This window comes from Symphalangus syndactylus, chromosome 14 (assembly GCF_028878055.3).
Source record: "Symphalangus syndactylus isolate Jambi chromosome 14, NHGRI_mSymSyn1-v2.1_pri, whole genome shotgun sequence".
NCBI lineage: Eukaryota > Metazoa > Chordata > Mammalia > Primates > Hylobatidae > Symphalangus > Symphalangus syndactylus.
In genome coordinates this window covers 23,617,797-23,643,091 of record NC_072436.2, presented here as the reverse complement: position 1 = coordinate 23,643,091, position 25,295 = coordinate 23,617,797, and the positions used below count along the sequence as shown (strand labels likewise).

At 38.0% G+C, this 25,295-nt stretch overlaps 1 protein-coding gene across 8 annotated transcripts in view; it reads right to left on the bottom strand.

The window, feature by feature from the left end:
• The window catches only part of HELZ (helicase with zinc finger), a 177,959-nt gene that overhangs the window by 67,259 nt on the left and 85,405 nt on the right, over positions 1-25,295 (bottom strand). For 5 of the 8 annotated variants that reach the window (XM_055243309.1, XM_063617483.1, XM_055243307.1 and 2 more), the window contains 7 exons: positions 23,712-23,891; positions 23,076-23,180; positions 13,076-13,254; positions 11,906-12,024; positions 10,613-10,758; positions 7,810-7,957; positions 89-272 (listed from right to left, as the gene is read on the bottom strand). In XM_055243309.1, the coding sequence (XP_055099284.1) occupies positions 89-272; positions 7,810-7,957; positions 10,613-10,758; positions 11,906-12,024; positions 13,076-13,254; positions 23,076-23,180; positions 23,712-23,891 (1,061 nt within the window). The remainder of the gene's footprint in view (positions 1-88; positions 273-7,809; positions 7,958-10,612; positions 10,759-11,905; positions 12,025-13,075; positions 13,255-23,075; positions 23,181-23,711; positions 23,892-25,295) is intronic. The other 3 variants (XM_063617485.1, XM_055243311.2, XM_063617484.1) reach the window with 1 other exon arrangement.

Below are 25,295 nucleotides of genomic sequence, written 5' to 3'. Positions count from 1 at the left end.
AAAGAGATCTTGAGTATTAAGAATCCAATGTGAACACACTTTAGATTTAAGCATTTGAATGACTGAATTCATTTCAATTGATACTTACCTTGAACATTTAGCACCCTTTCTACATTAACGTCAGATAATCTCTTTTTTCGAAGTTCAGCACGTATTCTAAACACTTGATCAGCATATGGAGTCACCACACCAATACTGCCATCATCTAACTTCCCCCACGCTACTGGCCACTTCCTTCTTAACTCTTCTACACGTTCCACCACTTCAAACACCTTTAAAAACAAACACACACATACATATTAAAGTTATCACCAATGTTTGGAGAAAATAATATTGTAACTGAAACTGATTTATAAAGGATCCCATTTTAGCAGATGTCATTTAAAAAAAATAACTACCTCTAAATGGGAGTAATGCTTTGCTGATGTAAACTGAATGAGAATATAAATTTTTCACTTACATTTTAAACAGTAAAATTCTCCAATAATACAACCAGTGAAAACATGAAAATCAGGGACAATGCTATTGGCCCCCAAGTTCCTGCGTAGGGAGGAACAAGCTCAAGTTCCTGCGTGGGAAAAAGACAGGCCGTGATTCTAGGGAAGGCAAGTTCTCACAGCCCCAGTAATTCTCAGTCCACTCTCTCCACATCAGGCCAATGAAACTAACCAACCAACTAGAAGCTTCCTGTCATCAGTGACATCACTAAGTCCCAGAAGTACAAGGTCTAACATTGTCCCCTTCCTCACTGATATAACTAAGCAGACCAGCCAACAGCCACCAACTGACACAAACCACAGTTGGGACTAGGCCACATTTGGATCACAGAGACAGACTTTCAGAATTCACTGCCTGCTGGTGGTACAAGTCCAGCCAAGCCATTTCATTAACCTTGCAATAAAGCAATGCCACAGTTTATGCAACTGAATTTTTCAGAACCCAATTATTGGATTATGATAGGGTTTTTAGGATAGTTTGTTCTATTTTAATTCAATGAACTGATCAAACAGTTTCAATGTTTGGCACAGTGGAGAAGGTACAAAAATTAATAAAACATGTTCCTTGCCTGCTACTTACTGAGAAGAACTTATGGTTTATTTAGAAAAGACAGTCATAATAAAAAAATATATATAAGGCAAGCACAATAGAGGGTCAGTCAAGAGTCTAGGGGCATACAGAGGAAGGAGGTATGTTTTTAAATGTCTTTAAGTACATCGTTTCTTTATTATTTACTAACAGTATCTATTTTAATTTATAATATTAAATACATTTAATAAAAATTGACAATTTTCATCTTTTGAAAAACTTGAGGTAATTGACTACAAAGCAGTTCCCATGTCCAGATACAAATTCAGTGAACTACAGAGGTAAGGACTACAGTCATCCTATTGTTATTATGATACAGCAGCAAGTGCATCACATACACAGACTACCCAGGGAATGTGAAGAGCAAACTAGACTAAAGACATGGCATTCTCACTATCAGGAAACAGAGTAGACATACTGAGTCTACTGCAATAAGTAGTAAGAAAAAAATTATCTTTACCCACGTGGTTAGATGTGGGGATAGATGAGTTGGGAGACACCTCTGCTGCGCCCTCCCACCCCACAGAGTTCCTACCACTAAGCAACACACAACCATTTCTGCACTTTATCCTCCTGTTGTGTAGTCAAAAAACAGACTTAGAATGATGATATGAGTCATTCTGGGAAACCTCTCTCCCAGACAAACATCTTTTAAGCTGGTCAAAATTAGTAAAGACAATCATTCAAAGTCTCTAAAGACAGATGAAAGAGGTTACAAGAAATTGAGAAGCATCTATCTATTCAACAAAACCTGTAAAAACTCACTGAGAACAGTGGAAGGTTGAGGACTACAAGCTATGGACTGCCCCCATTCCCCCACAGCTCTGTCTTACAGAACTGTTTCAATGGCCAAGGGGCAATTCCCATCTCCCTAGCTCCCTCCTATTCCAGGTACTTTTGGCAGCTGGTAAACATTGGCAGATGTCATTTTTCACAGCTTTGTGCTGCAGAAGGCCTATGATAAGCAGTTGGCAGTAGTCAGGTGGTACCTGTTCCCCAACCCCCATCTCCTGCTACATAGGGAGTGGGACAGTGGGTGGCAGTGCAGTCCCTCTTTCCTACATAGCTCTGCATTGCAGGAGAGCTGATCCAATGGCCTTGGCAGCCCATTGACGGTTTGCATTTTCTCTAGCTTCCTAGGACAGAAGACCTATGCTGGGTAGATTCAGCAGCCAATGAACATCAGCAGATCCCAACCTCCCCTGATGTGCACTGCAGAAGAGCCACACTTGGTAGCGGCACCAGCTAGATGGAAGCACCTGGACGGCAGCATAGATTACACACAAACATACAGCACACACAGAGCTTCTGCTCCACAGGATGGATGCAGGTTGGGAAAAGCAGTGAGGAGCAAGTTCCATGTCCTCCCCCAACAACTGCTCCATAAGTTCTGCCCAGGAGACGGTGAGAGGAAGGCTCACAAACTGGCAACATTCTGCCTCTGCCAAGAGACCCACGGCAGCTGGATCACACCGTGGGGCAATTTATGCCCCAGGAAGTGAAAAAGGAAAAACACTGAAACGAAAAATTTACTGCCAGGAGTCAATTGTAGATTTGAAATAACAGAAGCATGAATCAGCAAACGTGAAGATACATAGCAGTTATGCAATCTGAAGAACAGAGAGAAAAAGTAATGCAGAAAAAAGAAGAGCCTCAAAGAAGTGTGGAACACCAATTAAGTTCACCAACATGCATCTGATGGGAGAACAGAGGGAGCGCAAAGATGGAAAGGAGCAGAAAAAAGCTTCAAAGAAATAATGGCTAAAAATTTGTCATATTTGATGGAAAACACTGAGCTATACATCCAAGCTCAATGAACTTTGAGTAAGACAAATGCAAGGAGACCCAAACCCAGACAACCATATTAAAAACTAAAGTCAAAGACAAAAATAAAATCTCGAAAACAGCAGGAGAAAAACAACTCATCACTTACAAAGAAATTCCAGTAAGACTAACAGATTTCTCAACAGAAACAATAGAGGCCAGAAAGCAGTGAGAAAACATATTTCAATGTGCTAAAAGAAGAAATCCAACCAATTCAACTAATAATCTTATATTCTACTTTTCAAAAATGAGGGCAAAATAAAGACATGCCCAGATGAAATATAACCTAAGAGAATTCCTCACTTGCAGACTCACCTTACAAGAAATACTAAAGGAAGTTCTTCAGGCTGAAAGCAAGTGATACCGGACAATAATTCGAATCCACACAAACAAAGAATCTCGGTAAAGGTAATTATGTGGGTAATTATAGAAGACAGTATAATAACATATTTCTTCTTTCTCCTCTTAACTGATTTAAAAAGTAACTGCATAAACCCATATGTATATAATTGTATTGTTAGGCTATAATATATAACAATGTAATATGTTTGACAATAACGGCACAAAGGAGGTAGGTAAAAAATGACACCAGATGGTAACTCAAATCCAGGAAGAGAAGTGAAGGTTAATACAGCAAACTCCATAAATATGTACTTGTCACCCTTCTCTCAGAATTTTTAAAAAACATAAAATTATATAAAGTAATAATTATAAAAATACATAGAGTTTGTTATATATAGGTATATTATATATACTATAATAGCACAGAAAGGAAGGGGGAATAGAGCTATGTAGGAGTATAGTTTCTATAGCTCATTGGAATTAATTTAGTAAAAATCTGAAGTAGATTCTGATAAATTAAGATGTATATTGTAAGCCCTAAAGAAACCACTATGAAAATAACTCAAAAAATATAATTAAAAAATAATTAAAAGAAATGCCTGGGCATGGTGGTTCACACCTATAATCCCAGCACTTTGGGAGGCCGAGGTGGGTGGATCACTTGAAGTAGGAGTTTGAGACCAGCCTGGCCAACATGGTGAAACCCTGCCTCTACTAAAAATATAAAAATTAGACAGGCGTGGTGGCAGGCACTTGTAATTCCAGCTACTTGGGAGGCTGAGGCATGATAATCACTTGAACCAGGGAGGCAAAGGTTGCAGTGAGCCAAGAACATACCACTGCACTCCAGCCTGGGCAACAGAGTGAGACTCTGTCTCAAAAAAAAAGAAAAAATAATAATTACAGGAATTAAAATGTGATACTAGAAAATATGCACTTAATACAAAAGAAGGCAATAAAGAAGACACAGGAGATCAAAAACTACATAAGACATAGATAAAGAGCTGAGGTAAATCCAACCATATCAGTAACATTAAATGTGAATGGATTAAAAACCCCAATCAAAAGGCAAAGATGGCTGCAATTCCAGAAATTTGGGAGGCCGAGGGAGGTGGATCACTTGAGCCTGGAGTTCAAGACCAGCCTGGGCAACATAGCCAAACTCCGTCCCTACAAAAAATACAAAAATTAGCTGGGCATGGTGGCATGCATCTGTAGTCCCAGCTACTTAGGAGGATGAGGTGGGAAGATCACCTGAGCCCAGGGAGCTCAAGGCTGCAGTGAGCCATAATCGTGTCACTGCATTCCAGCCTAGGTGACAGAGCAAGACCCTGTCTCAAAAACAAAAGAAAACAAAACCAAACAAACAGGCAGAGATTTTCAAGCTTTTTTTAAAAAATCAAGATCCAATAATATGCTGTCTATAGAATATGTACTTTAGATTCAAACATGTAAACAAGATGAATGTAAAATAATAAAAAAAGTTATACCACGCAAACAGCAACTATAAACAAGCTGAAATTGTTATACTAATGTCAGACACATCAACTTTGAAACAAAAAACTGTACTAAGGTAAAGAGGGATATTTATTTATTTTATTTTATTTTTTTGAGACAGGGTCTAGCTCTGTTACCCAGGCTACAGTGTGGTGGCACAATCTCAGCTCACTGCAACCTCCCCTTCCCAGGCTCAAGCCATCCTGCCACCTCAGCCTCCTGAGTAGCTGGTATTACAGGCACCTGCCACCATGCCCAGCTAATTTTTTTGTATTTTTTTGTAGAGACGGGGTTTCACCATGTTGCCCAGGCTGGTCTCGAACTCCTGAGCTCAAGCAATGTATCCACCTCAGCCTCCTAATGTGCTGGGATTACAGTCGTGAGTCACCGCACCCGGCCAAGGAGGGACATTTAAAAATGATAAAAAGGTCAACCTGTTAGGGAGATGTAACAACTATAAATATAGATAATTAACTGCAGATTCTCAAAACATATGAGGCAAAAACCACATTCTCCTCTATGCCTCAGGTCCCACCAAGCCCAATGGATTCATTTTGTATATCTGTACAACTCTGTCTACCTCTCAGATAACACCGTCTTATGGTTATTATCCATAGCTCCTTCCTTCCAACTGAATTTTTCAAGGTTAAGAACTATACCTTGGCCCGGTGTGGCCGCTCACACCTCTAGTTCCAGCATTTTGGGAAGCCAAGGTGAGAGCATCACTTGAGCCCAGGAGTTCAAGACTAGCTTGGGCAACATAGTAAGACCTCATCTCTACAAAATATATATTTTTTAAAAAATTAACTAGGCGTGGTAGTGTGTACCCATAGTCCCAGTTATTTGGGAGGCTGAAGCTAAAGGATCACCTGACCCCAGGAGGTCAAGGCTGCGTGATCACACTACTGCACTCCAGCCTGGGTGACAAAGAGAGACTCTGTTTCAAAAAAAAAAAAAATCATATCTTTGGTGCTTAGTATTTAAATTGTAATTTTTTTTCAGCTTGGCATTAAATTGAAACCATTTCATTACTGTGGGATATAAGTTCAGAATCAAGAAAAAAAATGATCTTTCTCAGTCTCCTTCTACAATTTTAAGCATGTGAAAGACACAATTTCAAATGTACAAAGCACAAGATACGTAAAATAATAAGCATATTGTCTAAACAAAGGAGAATTACACACAGCACAAATGCTATGAGTATTCCTTCAACTTGAAGTTCTTGAACTTTACTTTTAATTCCAACCTTTTTTTTTAAGTTCATTTTGATTTTAACTCTATGTAAGACTGTCTTATTTTCCTAATAGTGGAATGTAAACTCTTCAAATGCCCTCCTAAGTATTAGTCAGAATCTTTATAAAAGATATCATTTTCCCCTACGAATGTAACTGATGCCACTTGCTCTGCTTGTTTTGTAACACAAAATAGATTTGAGTTTCACCTTTAAATTACATACCATCAATAAAAGCCCAGAGCTTCTAAAATCATCTTACTGTCCAAATAAACCTATATTAGTATCCAAATATGCCTATACTGGTATTCAAAAATTCAAAACGCCTACACTGGTATTCAGCTGAGGTGAACAGCATCAGTTTTTGCCCCTTGCAGAAAGAGTCCTGGAGCAATGTGTCTCAAAATTTTTGACTATAGTAACTTATGGGGGCTGAAGACACTGTCTGAACAACCATGCTCTGGTGAAAGTCAAGGTGGTTTGAAATGTCTCTAAAGTTACATGTTTAATATTTAAAGGTCACAAGACCTTTAAAGTGAGCTGTCTTTGTGATCTTTTAATATGAACAAATATTAAAAAAAAAAAAAAAAACCTGAGTAAAACTGACAGTCCATAAACCGGCACCTTATTTATCCTGTAGTTTATAAGTTTCCTGGGAAACACACCAGGTCACTGTGAATGAACAAGTAACCCAGGCTGAGAAACTGAGCCTCTGGCAAACATCAATCCCGCCTCAGGATCAAGGATCAAGGCTCAGCTCTGATCCCTGATGTCACCGCAGGGCCACCAAGGCTTCTGGATTTCAGGCCCTGCTTGCCGCTTCCTGTCATCCCTCCCACCCATAACCATGGCTAATTTCTAGGCCAGTGGTTTCCAACTTGAGTGCAAAAATGATAAAGGAGACCCCTAAAGTTATTTTCAATATTTCAAATATTTAAAGAAAAGTTTACCTTTTCCTAAAATTAAATGGCACAGACTAACCAAAATGTCAAGTTTCTTTGCTTTTGGCTAGGATTTTATCAAGTGAGTACTGATGATTTTTTTGTACTGACTTCTAACTACAGGCCCATGAGCAATGTCTTAACAGAAAAATGAATTCCTACTACATAATAAAAGCCATTTCTTTGTAAATAATATGGGTAAAGCATGGAATTCAAGGGCAATGGAGACTGGAGATCAAGAGCCATGCCCCTAATGATCTGCCATCCTCGGGTTTCCGGAAGTCCAGAACTCCACTCCCTCCTGACAGACAGAACCTTAACTCCAGGGTTTCCAGTTTGTTATCCCCTGAAGACGCTGCCATTTTTTTGGTCTGCTGCCTGATCTGACCCTTCAAACTACTCACATTCTCTCTGAACCTAAAAAGTCAGAAATTGTAAGAGAATTATGTAAGGTGGAGCACATCATGGAATTGCAACATCGCTGTCTGGGTCCGTGTGATCTCTTTGGAGCACAGAATTCTGCAATTCAAGTCTTATTCATTTAAAATGATACCTCATTTGCATATGCACTATAAAACTTACTCAGAGTCTATTTTAGATACCTAACAATAATGATCTAATTGAGAACAATGTTGGTTTTTCTTTTGAATGAAATCATGTATTTTGTCTTACCATAAGACAAAATGTAAATCAGTTTTTTTTTTCCCATAGGAGATTCATCTGAACAAATTGATGTTATACAAGAAAGAATAAACTTTACATACTATTTACATGTAAATGAAGTCAATACTCAATACAATGTCAACCCAAAACTTTAAATAAATGCTTAACAAAACCAGACAATGCGACTGAGAAAATGTTAACAATTTGCAAAAAGAATTAAGGTACCTCTGCATTATTATAAAAAGCTGTGCTATTTTTTTCTTGTACATCTTCTCCTCGTGCTGTAAAGAAAGTTAGTGGGTAGAAATCTTTGTGTGCTGGCTGCTTCCCACTGGCCATCAGTTTGCCCTCATAGAAAAGCTCAGAGGTATAACTGCAGTAAAAGACAAAAAGAAAAAAGGGGGAAAATCTACATCAAAATTAATTTCACCCATAAGAAAAAAAAAATCAGTCAATTCTAATAATATTGCCTTATGTCCACGATTAATTTTACTCCAATCATCTAATACTTATGATACCAAGAATTTCTCCAAAAATAACAAGAGTAGGGTCCTGGCATAACATTGTTAAATGGAATGATTTTGATAAGGTACAAAGCCAAAACAGGAAGAAATGATGACAGTTCAATACAAGATGAGACTTGATGAGGAAATTTGCTAGCCAGTATATTTCCTTGGTTAATTTTTTTTATTTAAATGAGTCACATACAATCATGTACCACATACATAATCACATACATAATGATGATTTAGTCAACAATAGACAGTACATATGATGATGGTCCCATAAGATCATAGTACTGTATTTTTACCATACTTTTTCCATGTTTAGATATACAAATACTTACTATTGTTTTACAATTACCTACAGTATTCAGTATAGTAGCATGCTTTGTACAGGTTTGTAACCTAGGAGCCAACACGCTATATACACCATATAACCTGTATGTGTAGTAGGCTATGCTACATCTAGGTTAGCGTTAAGTTCACTCTGTGATGTTCACACAACAACAAAATCACCTAATGACACATTTCTCAGAATGTGACCCATGACTGTACTAATACATGCAAACACATAGATATACAGACGCTGAAACAATGTACACAACTGAAAGACAGTCAAGCTGTCAACTGTAAAATGAATTTGCTTTACTGATAAAGACACCATCTAGTACTTGACTCATCAGTGACTGTAGCAAATGCCTGAAAACAATAAAAGAATCACATTTTGAGAGATACAATTATATCTATCCAATTGCTTTCAGGGAAACCTAAAAATGGTTTTCACATGGCTGACATAATATTATTAAATTATACTAAACTTTTTTACAGTGTAAGTTTCTGGTCAGGGTAGTGACTGGAAAGGAGCACAAAGGGGCTTTCGGAGCACTGGTCATGTTCTGCTTCCTGATCTGGATTAGGATTACATGCTGCATGCAGGTGGTGACAATCCACTGAGTTGCTGAGATATATACCTTTACAGATGCATACTATAGCTAACAGAAATCTTTTAAAACTTATTAATTAAGTTTCATGGTTTTTCTCCCTCTCTTTCTTTCCTTTCTTCCTTTCTTTTAAAGCAGATTCCTTGTACAACATAGCCAAAGACATAAGCAAACCATCATGCTGTTTGTCAATATATTTATTACAGCATGTAGCTTTTCATATAGATTATATATTTAGTCACAGAAAAACATACGCATAGCTAACAGAATCTAAAGTTTTGGTTTCCAGAATTGCCCTTGTGGTGTTATTTATGTATGTGTGTGTGTGTGTGTGTGTATATATATGTATATTCATCCACAGTTCCTGGCTCATAACTACCATAGCTCTTGTTTCAGTCCTTTGTTATAATTTGGGTATGTCAGGCCTCAAGAAACAGAATCTCTCTGACCTTCTCCTGCCTTCCTTTCACCTGCCCCAAAGCAGGACTCTAATCTTCCCCTGCCTTTTTCTTATTTTTGTTTTTGAGACAGGGTCTTGCTCTGTCGCCCAGGCTGGAGTGCAACGGCATGATCATGGCTCACTGAAGCCTCAATCTCTTGGGTTCAAGAAACCCTCCCACCTCAGCCTCTCAAGTAGCTGGGACCACAGGTGCATGCCACCATGCCCAGCTAATTTTTTTTTTTTTTTTGGTAGAAAGGGGGTCTCCCTATGTTGCTCAGGCTGGACTCAAACTCCTAAACTCAAGCAAACCTCCTGCCTCATCCTCCCAAAGTGGCTGTGGATCTTAAGACCCTCCACAGAGAGGGTTCCACCCTATACTCTGAAGAAAGGAATGCTGACATCACAAAGCTTCCATAAAAACCCAAAGAACTGGGTTCCAAAGCCTCTAGAAAGCTGAACATGTGGAGGTTCTGGATGGTGGCACACCCAGGGAGGGCATGCCAGCTCTGCACGCTTTCTCCCATACCATGCCCTAGGCACTTTTCATCTGTATCCTCTGTAATATCCTTGATAATAAACCAGTAAATGTAAATAACTGTTTCCATGCATTCTGTGAGCCACTCCAGCAAATTAAGACCCAAAAAGAGGGTCGCAGGACCCTCAACTTGAAGCCAGTTGGTTGGAAGTAAGGCTCAGGCTTGTGACTGCTGGGGGGCTTGGAGGGGAGCAGTCTTCTAAGCCCTCAACCTGTGGGATCGGACATTATTTCTGGATAGATGGTGTCAGAAGTGAATTGGAGGACACCCAGCTGGTGTCCCCTGCAGAACTGGTTGCTTATTTGTTGGTGGGAGGGAATTCCCTACATTCGATCATACAAGTCTTCTGTGTTAACTGTTGTGAGAGAGTAGAGGAAGAACATGATTCAAGAGTTTTTCCCAAAATAGCCCTATTCTGTGAAAAATTACAACTCTAACTTCTGAAGTTTTCTTTTAAAGACATAAAATTAAACATAATTTGCAAGACTAGGGACACTACGTAAGTCTGTTGGGAATCATCTGTCCCTAGCAGCAGTGCCATTTAGAGTTCCCTCCCACTACCAGACCAACGAAAAGTATGACACGGAGGGGGCAGTTCACACCTACTTGATGATAGCTTCATGGGAGCGGTAGTTCTCACACAGGAGAATCCTACATGGGAACTCAGCAGGGTAATGCTCATAGAGTCGGTCAAGTAATGAAACGTGAAGGTTTCTCTCCCTGGCAAACTCGCTGTAAACAAAAGGACTGAGCTGTAACAGACAAACATACAGAGAAAGTTTAACTGAATATACAAATAGTATTTGTTAACCTACTTATAAAAAATCCACTATGCTAAAACTTCTTATATACAAAACCTCAACATGCTAAACGCTGGGATAAGTGCAACCAGTAATATTTTCTCTGAACCATTACTACTACTAAGAACTTGGCTAAAACTTCTAACTTCTCATTGCAGTTTACCAACACTAACCCAGAGTTTCTTTCTACACCTGACAAAGGGCTCCCCAGCATAATAATGAATAGCTACTACTTCAGTGATTCCAGGCATGCAACCCACTGTATCACTGCGGAAGTCAAACAGTTATTTCACTAAAATTGATTAATTATTTTAAATGATGAGCTGGTAGGACATACAGCCTACCACTAAAAAATCATTTTTAATAATTAACAAAACAACCCTCTTGATCTTATGAAGTATAAGGAGTCATTCATGGTTATGCCTTTTACTACTAAAGAACAAAATTAAACTACTTTAGGCAAAGAAATGAAAACAGAACTTGTTCCTCTACATTTAACTCTCTCCTTGATGTCCCGACAGCTATTAGTATGATGTAGGTCCAATCTTAACTGCAGCAGTAGAGAAAGAGCCCCAAACTGCAACCTTGTAAAACAGGTATCTTCACAGAAAAACTGTATTTCTCTTTCCTACATATAAATATTCAAATATATAAAATCATACTCGTTGAGATTTTGGCTGTAATTTAAGCCCTCTATTTCCTAGTTTTCTATTACACCAAAAAAAATTACTCCTTCAGGTAAACAAATAATAGAGACAGGAGCTGGGGAATTACAATTCCCCAGGATCCTACAGGAATGATCATTTAAATTTTACTTCACAAAAGAAAGTAAGACTCAGATATTCATACTATAAAGAACAGAACTTAAATAAACATGAAAATTATAACAGTGACAGACTATCCAAAGAAGAAAAAAGAGTAGCAGAATAGTAATTTTTCTTCAGAAATAACAGTATTTTTCACTATTAGTACAGAACTACTTGAAGTACTAAAGTTATAATGCATGGTATAATTTCATAGGATGTTTTAGAAATAGAATATTAAACATCAAAATATAATTAAAAGTTACTTTCAACACAGTGACTTAGAGGGCACTTACCTGCATGTGATCACCAGCCAAGACAATCCGAGTGTTTTGAGTTGCTAACGCTAGAGGCATAATGGTTTCACACTCCATGGCCTGGGCAGCTTCATCTAATAGAATGTGTGTAAAAAACCCTAGAAAATACAGCATAAACACAGGATAGCATGCTAGAGCAGCAACAAAGGCAGAAGGACTATAGTTATTTTCTTTTCTGCTAAGCAAAGAGCTTAGTTTGCTAAGAGTATTGAGTACTTTTATTTATTTATTTTCTTTCTTTCTTTTTTTTTTTTTTTTTTTGAGACAGGGTGTCACTCTGTCTCCCAGGCTGGAGTGCAGTGCTATATGATCACAGCTCACTGTAGCCTCAGGCTACCAAGTAGCTGGGACTACTGGCATATGCCATAAGGCCTGGTTAATTTTTGAACTTTTTTGTAGAGATAAGGTTTCACCATATTTCCCAGTCTGGCTAAACTCCTGGCCTCCAGTGATCCGCCTGCCTTGGCCTCCCAAAGTGCTGGGATTACAAGCATGAGCCACCACGCCTGGCCCCAGATTGATACTGCTTTTTGATGGTTGGTTAAGTTTTGCCATATTTATCAGAACAACTTCTTGACATTTTACATCTGTACTTCACATAACACTAGTTTGATTTTACATGGTTCCTGTACTCAAATGTAACAATCTTAATAGCATGCCATAATAAAACCTATCATAATTATCATCTCTACAGTATATAATGCAAAAGCATTTTATAACAAAAATCTGAGAAAAGTGTAAAAGAAAAGGAAAACACCAACACTCTCCAAATTGGAATTCTTCATATGATCAATAATAAATACCATCCAACCAACTAGAGAACAAATGGAATAGCAGTCACTAAAATGTCTGAACTAGAGGTTGGCAAATTTTTCTTCAGTAAAGAGCCAAACAGTATATATTTTAGATTTTGTGGACCATATAATGAATCTCTGCTGCAACAACTCAACTCAGCCACTGTAACACAAAAGCATCTATAGACGATAAATAGGTAAATAAATGAGCATGGTTGTGTTCCAGCCAGTAAAACTTTATTTATAAAAACAGCCAGCGAGCCAGATTTGGCCCACACACTGTAGTTTGCCAATCCCAGTCTAAACTGAATTCATAAGCCCTAAACTTGTGAGACTGTGTCTTGAGTCAGCATACCAGGTTCAAGGTCCAACTGACAGAGGTACTGGGAAGTATTCAATGTAACAACCACCACTCGATGTTTAAGAATATCTTCTTTCTGGGGCATCTGAAAGGTGGAATGTGCGCTTGAGATCAAACAGTACTGATGCACAACTGGGTGGACAGTCTTTACCCAGCGATTTCTGAAATATACCCTGGAAAAGAAGAAAATATTTCTGATTTACATTTATTAATTTCTTAACAGTATCTAGTTATTAAAATACTGACATTGCTATTTTGACTGTAATATCTGAAAAGTTACAAATGAATCTGATAACCGTTAGCACTCTATTGAATTAGAATTTAACATACAATTGCCACTATAACCATTGTGACTCTCTACCAAAAAAATGACAGACGTAGAAAGTATATGCAGTACCACAAAATAAACACCTAATTATTTTTAAGTGTTCAGAGTAACTCTTGCAACAGAATGGCACATAAACATAAGATTTATAAGCATTACAGTTTTTTAAGTTCAAAACATTCCCATTCTGGAATTACCTTTTTCTAGAATGTTCTTACAAAAATACATTGATTCATATTTTAACTATTTATGCTAACAAAAAACAGTGAATTGCATACTTATAACAGGAATTCAAAGGTTATTTTCATTTTATTTTAGAATATATTCTTATACCTATACTTAAGTAGACCTCTGTCTGAGGTTCCGGAAATTTAAGAATAAATTTAAAATTTGAACAACTGGAAAGTCTTAAGTACTTCCATTATTTGCAAAAGAAAAATATTAATAGGCCTCATGCAATGGATTATTAAAATGACACAGAAATGATTCATCCATCCATCTACTCATCCACCCACCCATCTCTAACCTACCCGTGTAACAAAGATTCATTAGGTATCCACTATGCTCCAGCACAGAGGCAGATCACATAGGGCTTGTGAGCAATCCTTCCGTTTACTCTGAGTTTGATGAAAAGCCAACAGAGAGTTCCAACAGGGCAGTGACATGACATGACTTATTTTGTTAAAGGACTATTCTGTTTCTCTGGGCAGAACATATATGGTGGGGGTGGATAGTGGTGTGCTGGTAAATATTTTAACACCCAGCTCCAGGGCTTGGAAGGGGAGGAGATTCTGGTTTGTAGTGTTTGCTGATTTTTGTGGTGTAAAACTGTCATGGCAATTTCAAGCTACCAGCATTTCACTGAACATGAACCTGAGAAGTTGTACACATGATTAGCTCTAAAAAACCAATACAAGTTGGCTCCAATACAACACTGAGCCGCACAGAGGAAGGAGCAGAGGGTAGAAGCAAGGAGACCAGCTATAAGGTTACTGTTAAGAGTGCAGACAAGAGCAATGGTAGCTTGGACTAGGCCAACAGTAGAGATGTGAAAATGGTCAGAGTCACTAGGCATTTTGAGAGTAACGCCAAGAGAATTTACTGATGAACTAGAAGTGGAATTTAAGAGAAGGAATGATTCCACACCTTTGAAACTGGATAAATGGTGATGGCGTTTGCAAAGGTGGTGAAAAAGAGGAACGGATTTGGGGTGGGAGTTCAGAGTTTCGTTTTGGGCATATTCAGTAGATATCCAAGTGGATATATCCAGTAAGCAAGGCAATACATAAGTTTGGAGTTCAGGAGAATGCCTGGGGCAAGATAGCTACAATTGGGATAATACTAAACCTTGAGACTAGATGAGATTACCTAAAGAATAAGAGTAGATTTAAAAAAAAAAAAAAAAAACTAGTGGAAGGAAGAATGACTGATGGACCACTCCAACATTCAGAAGCTGGGAAAGGAGACTGGGAAGGAGCAAAGAAATAGGAGAGAATTCAGGAGAGCATGGGGTATTGGAAGCAAAATGAAGCAAGTGTTTCAGATAGAAATAGACAGGAGTAACTGTGTTAAATGCTGCTAAGAGGCTATGTAAAATGAAGACTGACCACAGGACTTAACAAGGAAACCAATATGATGAACCTCAATATGATGGTTTTAGTGTAAAATTACAGATGGAAATCTGATTAGCTTGAGCTCAAGAAAGAAAGAGAAGAGAGGAGGTAGTGCCAGGGAGTATATATAGACAACTGTCTGGATAAGTTTTGCTTAAAGGCTGATGCAGGTCGGGTGAAGGCGAGTTTTTGTTTTGTTTTGTTTTTTTAAACAAGACACAATAGTATATTTTCATGCTGTACAAAGAAAAAAGTATGCAGGAAAGAAGAAGCTGTGTATCCAGGAAAGGATGAGAGCTCATTCACAAGAGGAGAGATTGGCCCCTAGAAAAGAAAAGAACAGTTTAGAATGGGAGGGAAAGTAGTCATTTAGGAGATGCAAGTCAGATGCTCTATCAAGAGGAAGATGTGGGCATTCTCTTCTGATGGCTTCTACTCCGTCAGTAAAATTACAAAGATCATCAGACGATTGTTATTTTCATCACTATTATTCCTCTTTCCTAGTTAGGAAAACCAAAGCCCAAAGGGCTTACAGCCAGGATTTAAACCTGTGTTCTTCCCCTCTCTAAGCTTCATTTCTTATTTCCAAAATGAGTATAATAATTCAACTTCTTAAGGATTTGGGGAAATCAAATGAGATAACAGATGTATAATATGTAGCATAATGCCTGGCACCAACAAACAGAAGCCCCCCCACTTCCCTTCACCCATAGCAAAGCGGAAACTAAAACCAGCATTTCTAAACACTCAGTTAATATTCAATGTACACTGCACAAATGCAAAAAGGTAGCATCATGATATGAATATAGGCAATCAAAATAATTACTTAAAATATATGTTGTTTACTCCATCTAAAAGCACATATTGTGCAAAGTATTTTATTTAATAAGTCATCATATGGAACAAAAGGATAATTTCTACTCAGCTTCCAAAACAGTAAGAGCAAAATCTGGTGCTTAATTGGCATGCCTTCAGTTAGTCTAAAATTTTGGTAATAATTTCCTTTTCTCAAAGAGCCACCATTTGTTACTAGGCTCTTGTCTCTTACTTTGTGTTAATGTTTCTCAATTTTATGGCCTCTGCACATTTTACTAGAGCAAACAAATTATTTTTGGAAGCAAACCAAAAAGGTTTTTAAAAGAGTAATTATTAATATTTTGGCCAGGCGCAATGGCTTACACCTGTAATCCAAGCACTTTGGAAGCCTGAAGTAGGTGGATCACTTGAGGCCAGGAGTTCAAGACCAGCCTGGCCAACATGGCAAAACCCCATATCTGCTAAAAATACAAAAATTAGCCTGGCATGGTGGCAATGCACCTGTAGTCCCAGCTTCTTGGGAGGCTGAGGCACAAGAATCACTTGAACCCAGGAGGTGGAGGCTGCAGTGAGCTGAGATCACACCACTGTACTCCAGCCTGGGTGACAGAGTCCGTCTTAAAAAAAAAAAAAAATTAATTTAAAAAGTAAAACAAAAGAGTAATTCTTTTTACCATCTGATATTAATTACTAAGTAATTTTTTGTTTCTTTTTCTTAGACATTGGAATTCTATTATAGTAATAAATCTTGCAAATTGCTATTAAAAGTCAGCTTCACATACTGATTTCCTGAATAAGAAAAATACAAGCCTGAAGTTGATAATCACTTTTTACTAAAAATCATATCAAAATATGTTTTAAATTCTTCGAACCAAAATTGAGTTCATTCTTCCATTTTTCATTCAATTCAAGACCATGCTTGAAAGGGGTATTTGGTGAGGGGGAGATTTTACACAATGTAGATAATCTAGACTTGGCAGAAGAATTATAACCTCTATATCATAAGCTATGCATAATCATTTTCTTCAAAAGGCAAGCACTGGCTCACATAAAAACATCTCTGGATGCATCAAAGTTAATCATGAAAAAAATCCTAATGATTTCTGATCCTGGCCTACCTGTCTAAATATCAACTTACTGGTAAGCAAATACTAAAGAAAAACTATGCAGTTAAGAGCCACATTTTAAAACTAAAATTCCACCCATCCCCCAGATGAGCTATTAAATCTGATAGTAGAATAAAGGCATTTTCAGATATGAAAGAGCTAAAAAATATTACCTCTTATGAACTTTGTCAGAAGGGTTGAAAGCACTAGTTAAGTGTGTGTACAAAAGGATATGCACCATCAAAACAAGGTAGAAAATCAAGAAAGAGGAAGACCTAAGATCCAGGAAATGGGATCTAACATAGGATGGAAGAAAAAGAAATTCCAAAATAATGGCAAAGAGAAGTGTCAGCATAACAAAGAACAACCAGTTTAGAAAGGAGGAGCAAGTGAAATCCAGAAGGGGAGTTTCCAGGAGAAAACAACAGCACTGACAAATTATCTAAGAGCTGTAACAATGAAGACTTGTTTTGGCAGGTATTTACAGGGTTACTTAGGGTATAAAGACCTGATTAGACGTTCAAAGAAAATAAAGCAAATGAAAAACAATAAGTATTATTAATGCTAGAACAAATCCAAGAACGTATATGAAAGGAAATATGCATATTATTTGTTAGGAGCAAATAACTTACAGGATCATAATAATAAACACTAAAAATGAAGCTACCATACACTATGGGAGGCCAAGGCCAGCGGATCACCTGAGGCCAGGAGTTCGAGGCCAGCCTGGCCAACATGGTGAAACCCTGTCTCTACTAAAAACACAAAAGTTAACTGGGCATGGTGGCGTGTGCCTGTAATTCCAGCTGAGGCAGGAGAATCACTTGAACCCGGGAGGCAGAGGTTGCAGTGAGCCCAGATAGCCCCACTGCACTCTATTTTGGGCAACAAAGCAAGACTCTGTCTTTAAAAAAAAAAAAAAAAGCTACAATAGAAAGTCAACAAATATCCAAAACCAAATTAAGACACAGCAGTTGATATATGTGTGTGTGTGTGTGTGTGTGTGTGTGTGTATATATTATACATATATACACATATAATTTTTTTATATATTATATATATTCATAATTTGTTATATAATATATACACACATACATAATTTTTATATATTATATTTATAATTTAGAAAAATGGAAGTATCAAAAGAAACTGCTAAAAAAGTCAAAAATTCCCCTGGGAATGATATTTGGTGAACAATGGCTAGGTTAATTTAAAAAAAAGCATTTTTTGCTATCAACTTTAAAATGCAACATGACCTTTTGTAATAGTGTATGCATGTGATTTTTTAATAAACATAAATACTAATCTAAAACAAAAGCTAATTATTTGAGTCATTATGAGAAAAAAAATTACCAATATTTGAATTTCTTATAGGTGGCTTTTTAAAATTAAAATTCTCTAGTTTCTACCATTTAAAAAGAATCTTTACTCATATTCTCCCAGCCACTGCCCAACCTCTCCCCTCCTTTCGCAGCCAGACTTCTTAGAAGTATTATCCAGATTGTCCTCTCCAGTTACCAACCTCCTCCTACTCACTCCTCTAACCATTCAACATGGCTTACCCTCCATCTAATCAAGGGACATAAACAACTTCTACATCACTAAATCACATGGATGTTTCCAGGCCCAGAGAGTTACCTGACTTGGCAGCATGCAAAGTTCCACTGTTGCTCCCTCCCAGGAACTCTCCTCTCAGCTTCCACGACTCAAGCTTTCTCTGCTTCCCTTCTTTTTTTTTTTATCTTTACTTTTTTTTTTTATCTTTACTTTTCTTTTTTTATTATTACTATACTTTAGGTTTTAGGGTACATGTGCACAATGTGCAGGTTTGTTACATATGTATCCATGTGCCATGTTGTTTTGCTGCACCCATTAAACAGCATGGTACTGGTACCACAACAGAGACATAGATCAATGGAACAGAACAGAGCCCTCAGAAATGACGCCCCATATCTACAACTATCTGATCTTTGACAAACCTGACAAAAACAAGAAATGGGGAAAGGATTCCCTATTTAATAAATGGTGCTGGGAAAACTGGCTAGCCATATGTAGAAAGCTGAAACTGGATCCCTTCCTTACACCTTATACAAAAATTAATTCAAGATGGATTAAAGACTTAAATGTTAGACCTAAAACCATTAAAATCCTACAAGAAAACCTAGGCAATACCATTCAGGACATAGGCATGGGCAAGGACTTCATGTCTAAAACACCAAAAACAATGGCAACAAAAGCCAAAATTGACAAATGGGATCTAATTAAACTAAAAGAGCTTCTGCACAGCAAAAGAAACTACCATCAGAGTGAACAGGCAACCTACAGAATGGGAGAAAATTTTTGCAACCTACTCATCTGACAAAGGGCTAATATCCAGAATCTACAATGAACTCAAACAAATTTACAAGAAAAAAACAAACAACCCCATCAAAAAGTGTGCGAAGGACATGAACAGATGCTTCTCAAAAGAAGACATTTATGCAGCCAAAAAAAAACATGAAAAAATGCTCATCACCTCTGCTTCCCTTCTAACTCTCCAGCCCTCCTGTCCCCTAACAATCTCATCTGTGCCCACGCTTCAATCACCACCAATACCCTAGTGACTCACACATTTTCTCTCTCCAGCCAAGACCTCACCTCTGAGCTCCAATGAATATTTCACTGTAAAACTGAAAAAAAAAAAAGTGGTTTTTCAAATTACTCATTTATCTAGTGTCGATATTCCCATCAAAATCTCATGTTGAAATGTAATCCCAGTGTTGGGGGTAGGGCCCAGTGGAAGGTGTCTGAATCATGGGGGCAGATCCCTCATGAAGGGCTTGGGCCATCCCCTTGGTAATAAGTAAGCTTTTGCTCTGAAATCTGGTCTTAAAAGTGTGTGGCACCTCCCACACGCACACTCACTCTCACTTGCTCCTGATTTCACCATGTGACATCCTGCTCCCCCTTCGCCTTCCACCACGATTGTAGCTTCCTGAGGCCTCCCTAGAAGCTGAGCAGATGCCAGCACCATGCTTTCTATAAAACCTGCAGAACCATGAGCCAATTAAACCTCTTTTCTTTATAAATTACCCAGTCTCAGGTATTTCTTTATAGCAATGTAAGAACGGCCTAATACACTCATCAACTAACTCCAAGCACCTGCTTCTTCCTCAAAGGGGGGAAAAAAAGAAAGAAAGAAATTGAAGTTCTAAGTCTCACTGCTGACTTTTTCACAATTACCTTGGAAAGCTACCTCAAGTCGAAGCCAGTAAGAATACAAAGCTTCATCGCTGAGCCAATTTTCTTGAAAGTATAATATTCTAGTCCCAACTTTTAAAAGATTTTAAAATATTCTCTGTACTTTCATATTGTGCAACATTTAAGTTAGACACTGTCTAAAAAATTATTTAAAACACAGCTAACTTTTTTTAAAATTAGAGAATTGACAGTAACAAGACAGTTTCAAGTTCATAGTATAAAATATAAGTAATACCAATTAAGGAATTTACATATTTTCCAGAAAGAAACCAATCCACATATCCCACATGAATTATAAGAGAGAGTCTGGTAATATATAATTTTAATTCACTGAAATTTTATCCCTGTAGTAAATTTATATGCAACAAATAACCCCCAAAATGTGATTACTTAAAATACTATGAATAAGAATGACCTGATCACAGAAGAATATGCTTCTTTGAAGATCAATACAAAACAACAATTACCTTCCATTTTCCCAGAAAGCAGGAAATGCACCCCTCCATAGATGACCTCTATCTGCAAAGCCATAACTCTGCCAGAACCAGACACTGATCTTGAGAACCACACACAAAAATAAACTATTTTCCCCTCTATTCTATTTTAAAATCTTCTAGTTCTAGTGAAGTAAGAAGTAAAACTGAAACTAAACATGATCTAAAATGGTTTCTAAAATCTCCATCTCCAAATATTTTAAGTTCAGCTCAACTCCTGGCAACTAAAAGAATTTTAAAAATTTTAATCATAAGTACGTATATTTAAACACATTTACTCCTGTATTCACTACATAATGTTTTGACTATTTTCACACTATAGCACTTTCCAGGGCCTGTTCCAGTCTATATCATGAAGAGAGCAAACTCTTCATGAGCCTTGCTCCCTAGAGACACCCATCTTCATGGTCATGAGCAGACACTTAGTGCCCTCTTGTGTTCTTTCCTCTGCATCCTGGGACAATTCAGATAAAGCTAATCTTCCCAGAGCACTCAGTCATTCTAATCTTCTCTATTCCATTTCACATGCCTCCCATGTTTGTTGTCTATTAGGAAAATTATAAATTAATGAGTTAATGTAATAATAGTGCTAATAAATCTTAATTCAATGCATGAATACTCTTAAGAAATACATTTGCAAGTTAACACCTTTCCCAAAGAGAAAAACTATGGCGAAAATGTAGGACTACATAAAGCAAATATTTGGGAAGTCAGGCTTTTTCTTACTTTATTCCATTTACTAAATGAAATCACATGAAATTTGCATTTGAATATGTTTATAAATGTTTTTCCATCTTGGGCTGAACCACTTTTGAGACTTACAGACAGATGTAAGTCTCTCTGTAAGTTAGAGGGTGAGTTTCGATACTTGGGCCACAACAACTATACATGTACCCTACTGAACATAACTTCTTATTCTGCATATCTAGATGCACCACAGGTTTGATTACAACTCCAAAAAATAATTTTACATGGAAAAAGCTAAATATAAGCTAGTCCAGTGACGGATTTAGTGTTCATCAGCAACAGCTCTACAGCCCCAAATGTCAAATGACCTATGCTAAGCCGACCAAGATTTGAGGGGGCTTTACTCCACTGTTTTCACACCAAGTACACCATGATAACTGAGAAGGTCACACTTCCTATGTAACACACACATGCTCACTCTACCAACAATATAAGTGAACAAAACAATTTATATCATTAAAGTAAGAACACCTATAGCAAAAATGCTAACTACTCAACTTTCACTTATGAGCTCAGAGATTAGATTCTGAAGTAAACTATTTATTGATGAATGTATACTTCAATAAATACCATGTTTTCATTTATAGTGATAGTGATTGTATATATGTAATATTTTCTCATTAGATACAACCAGATTCTATTTAAAATAATTAATGCTTCTTAATCTTCCAAAGTAAAAATAAAATATGGCATAAAAACCTGTGTTAATGGGTCACATCACTTTTTTCCTCTTTTGATTTTTAATGGAATTCTAAGATCATTCATACAGGCTTTGGTTATGATTACTGAAGAATTAAATAACAATTTCATTTTTCCATGCTTGAGCTCAAGTAGAAATAAAATGTCAGTGACTTATGATTCAAAAGTGCAGTTAGAAATTAATTGATAAACAATTGTATTCCAACAACCTAGGGCATGACATATTAGTTTGTAAAATGGCAAAACTAAACATTAATTCATATAACAATGAAAGCAAATGGTATAATAAACAACAATTTGATGATTCTTTATTGTTTTCTGAAGAAAAGGATTTTTATTCCCCCACATCCTATATTTAAGTACATTTCATGTCCATATATACTCAGAGGACCTTTCTATATCAACCTTAAATTTTCTTTCACACTTTGTCTCTTAAATGGTAGCAAAAGTTGTTAAATACCTGTCAAGTACATTTTGTTGCAGAAATCATTTCAGTATTTCATGTTTATCTAATGTGTAGCTTCTATGAAATTACCTGCATGATCACAGCCAAAATTTTATTTTCATAAAGAACTGTCCACTGCATGACTAATCTGCCATGCAAAATATGCTAGAATTTTAACTGAACTAGATTTAATTTAAATTATCATATTTATATTATTTCATCATACTAGCTTTTAGAGGTACATATCAAAATCTACTCAGGTTGAAACAATACATTACACACAAAACTTAAAAAAAGGATGTCTTTCTCTTACTTAATGTTTAAGAAATGAATAGTCAAAGATTTTTACATTTTTCCTTAATTTAAACAGTTTCTTCAAAAGACATAACCTGTAAATGTCAATGCATAAAGACTTTGGTATTTCCAAAGTTACTAAAATCTTTACAGACACCTTTTCTTAAGAATAATAAAGTATGATACAGATACATAATAAGCCTTAAAAAAAATACCTGAGAGGTCTTGCCTGGGGATTGCCTGCTTCTACATATGGATGTAAATAATCCTTTATGTAGAGATCAGCAGCACTATTAGAATGGGTGCAAATGAGAATCCTGCTGAAATAAATGGTGCAAATAAAAAGAATGATAAAACACAAAACTATTCAAGCAGTATAATACCAAAAAAAAAAGCAGTGGCCATCCTAATATTATACAATTCCCTTACCCTACTCAGTAATCCCTAGCATTATTCGGTGATACCTTTAGGAAATTACACTACTCTTTAAGTTAAAAAGGAAGTACCCCAAAATTATTTTTAAGTCTATCATATAAAATATATACATATATTTAAACCCAAGTCTTCTGGCTCTAATAGATACCACAATTCCATAGCAAACTTGTTCTGATGGCTATTTAAAAACTATTTTAAAACTTACTGTCTCTACTACCAATTCTAAAAACAGTATGTTTTAAGAGAATTCAAATTTTTAGTGCTCTGGGGTTTGGATTTACAGCTTTTCCTTTTCTCTTTTTTTCATGTTTAAGAGCTGCATGAAAACTGTCTTGCTAGCCCTCATTTTGTATTTAAAACAAGAACAGAGGTAGTATCCTACCAGGGAAATATGAGCACGCTTCCCACCCTCTCACCTAGTCTCCTGTTGCTGCAGAATATGTTTGACAGCCTGAGCTAGAGTGAACGTTTTGCCTGTCCCATAGGGTCCGATGATAAGCACAGGCGGCAGCTGGATTGCAAGTGGAGTGGTAATGGCCAGAACAGCCTCTTTCTGTTTTGCATTTAGTCGAGGATCCAACTGTTCATCCCATTGTCTACGGAAAATAAAAATTTATTTTAAACACATGCATCTCGTTCATAAATAGAACACAACACACGAGTAGCGTGAATTTCAGTGAACCATTAAAACCACTGAAATAGCATAGCATCTATAAAAACAAACGCTTATTCTAAAGCTACTTTTTATAAAGTTACCCAACAGAGTCAGTATAGAGTGTTTTAACATGTAAATAAAAATTAATTTTATCTCGTCCTATCTTGTACGTAGTCTTGTATCTACGTACAAAAAGATTTTGGTAACTTATCTAAGGAAATTCACATACTTCGAATCTAGCTGCTGCCAGGTCTTTAAGTAGAAATGGCAATGTTTCAAAAATGTAATTTCCCTCTGTTACAAAAAAGCATCAGAAAACTTTTTACTGATATTAATGAAGTAGTAGGTTTTTTTGCAAAACAAATGAAATGCAACAGGGAAACTATCTGAATTTCAAATTCTAACTATTTAAAAGATCTGTTGGTAAGGTTTAAAACAAGAGGAAAAGAACAAATCTGTATGTCCCTGGTTAAGAGATACTAATTTTTACAAAGATCTTAATGTAGAAAATATTAGGTTTTCGGCCACCCCTTCTGGGAAGTGAGGAGCGCCTCTGCCCGGCCACCCATCGTCTAGGATGTGAGGAGCGCCTCTGCCCGGCCACCCCGTCCAGGAAGTGAGGAGCGCCTCTGCCCGGCCACCACCCCATCTAGGAAGTGAGGAGCGTCTCTGCCCGGCCTCCCAGTCTGGGAAGAAGTGAGGAGCGCCTCTGCCCGGCCGCCCCGTCTGGGAAGTGAGGAGCGCCTCTGCCCGGCCGCCCCGTCCGGGAAGTGAGGAGCCCCTCTGCCCGGCCGCCCCTTCTGGGATGTGAGGAGCGCCTCTGCCCGGCCGCCCTTTCTGGGATGTGAGGAGCGCCTCTGCCCGGCCGCCCCGTCTGGCAAGTGAGGAGCGTCTCTGCCCGGCTGCCCCTTCTGGGATGAGAGGAGCGCCTCTGCCCGGCCGCCCCGTCTGGGAAGTGAGGAGCGCCTCTGCCCGGCCGCCCCGTCTGGGAAGTGAGGAGCGTCTCTGCCCGGCCGCCCCTTCTGGGAAGTGAGGAGCGCCTCTGCCCGGCCGCCCTGTCTGGGAAGTGAGGAGCGCCTCTGCCCGGCCGCCCCGTCTGGGAAGTGAGGAGCGCCTCTGCGCGGCCGCCCCTTCTGGGAAGTGAGGAGCGCCTCTGCCCGGCCGCGCCTTCTGGGAAGTGAGGAGGGCCTCTGCGCGGCCGCCCCGTCTGGGAAGTGAGGAGCGCCTCTGCCCGGCCGCCCCTTCTGGGATGTGAGGAGCGCCTCTGCCCGGCCGCCCCGTCTGGGATGTGGGGAGCGCCTCTGCCCGGCCGCCTCATCTGGGAGGTCTACCACAGAGGCCAGAA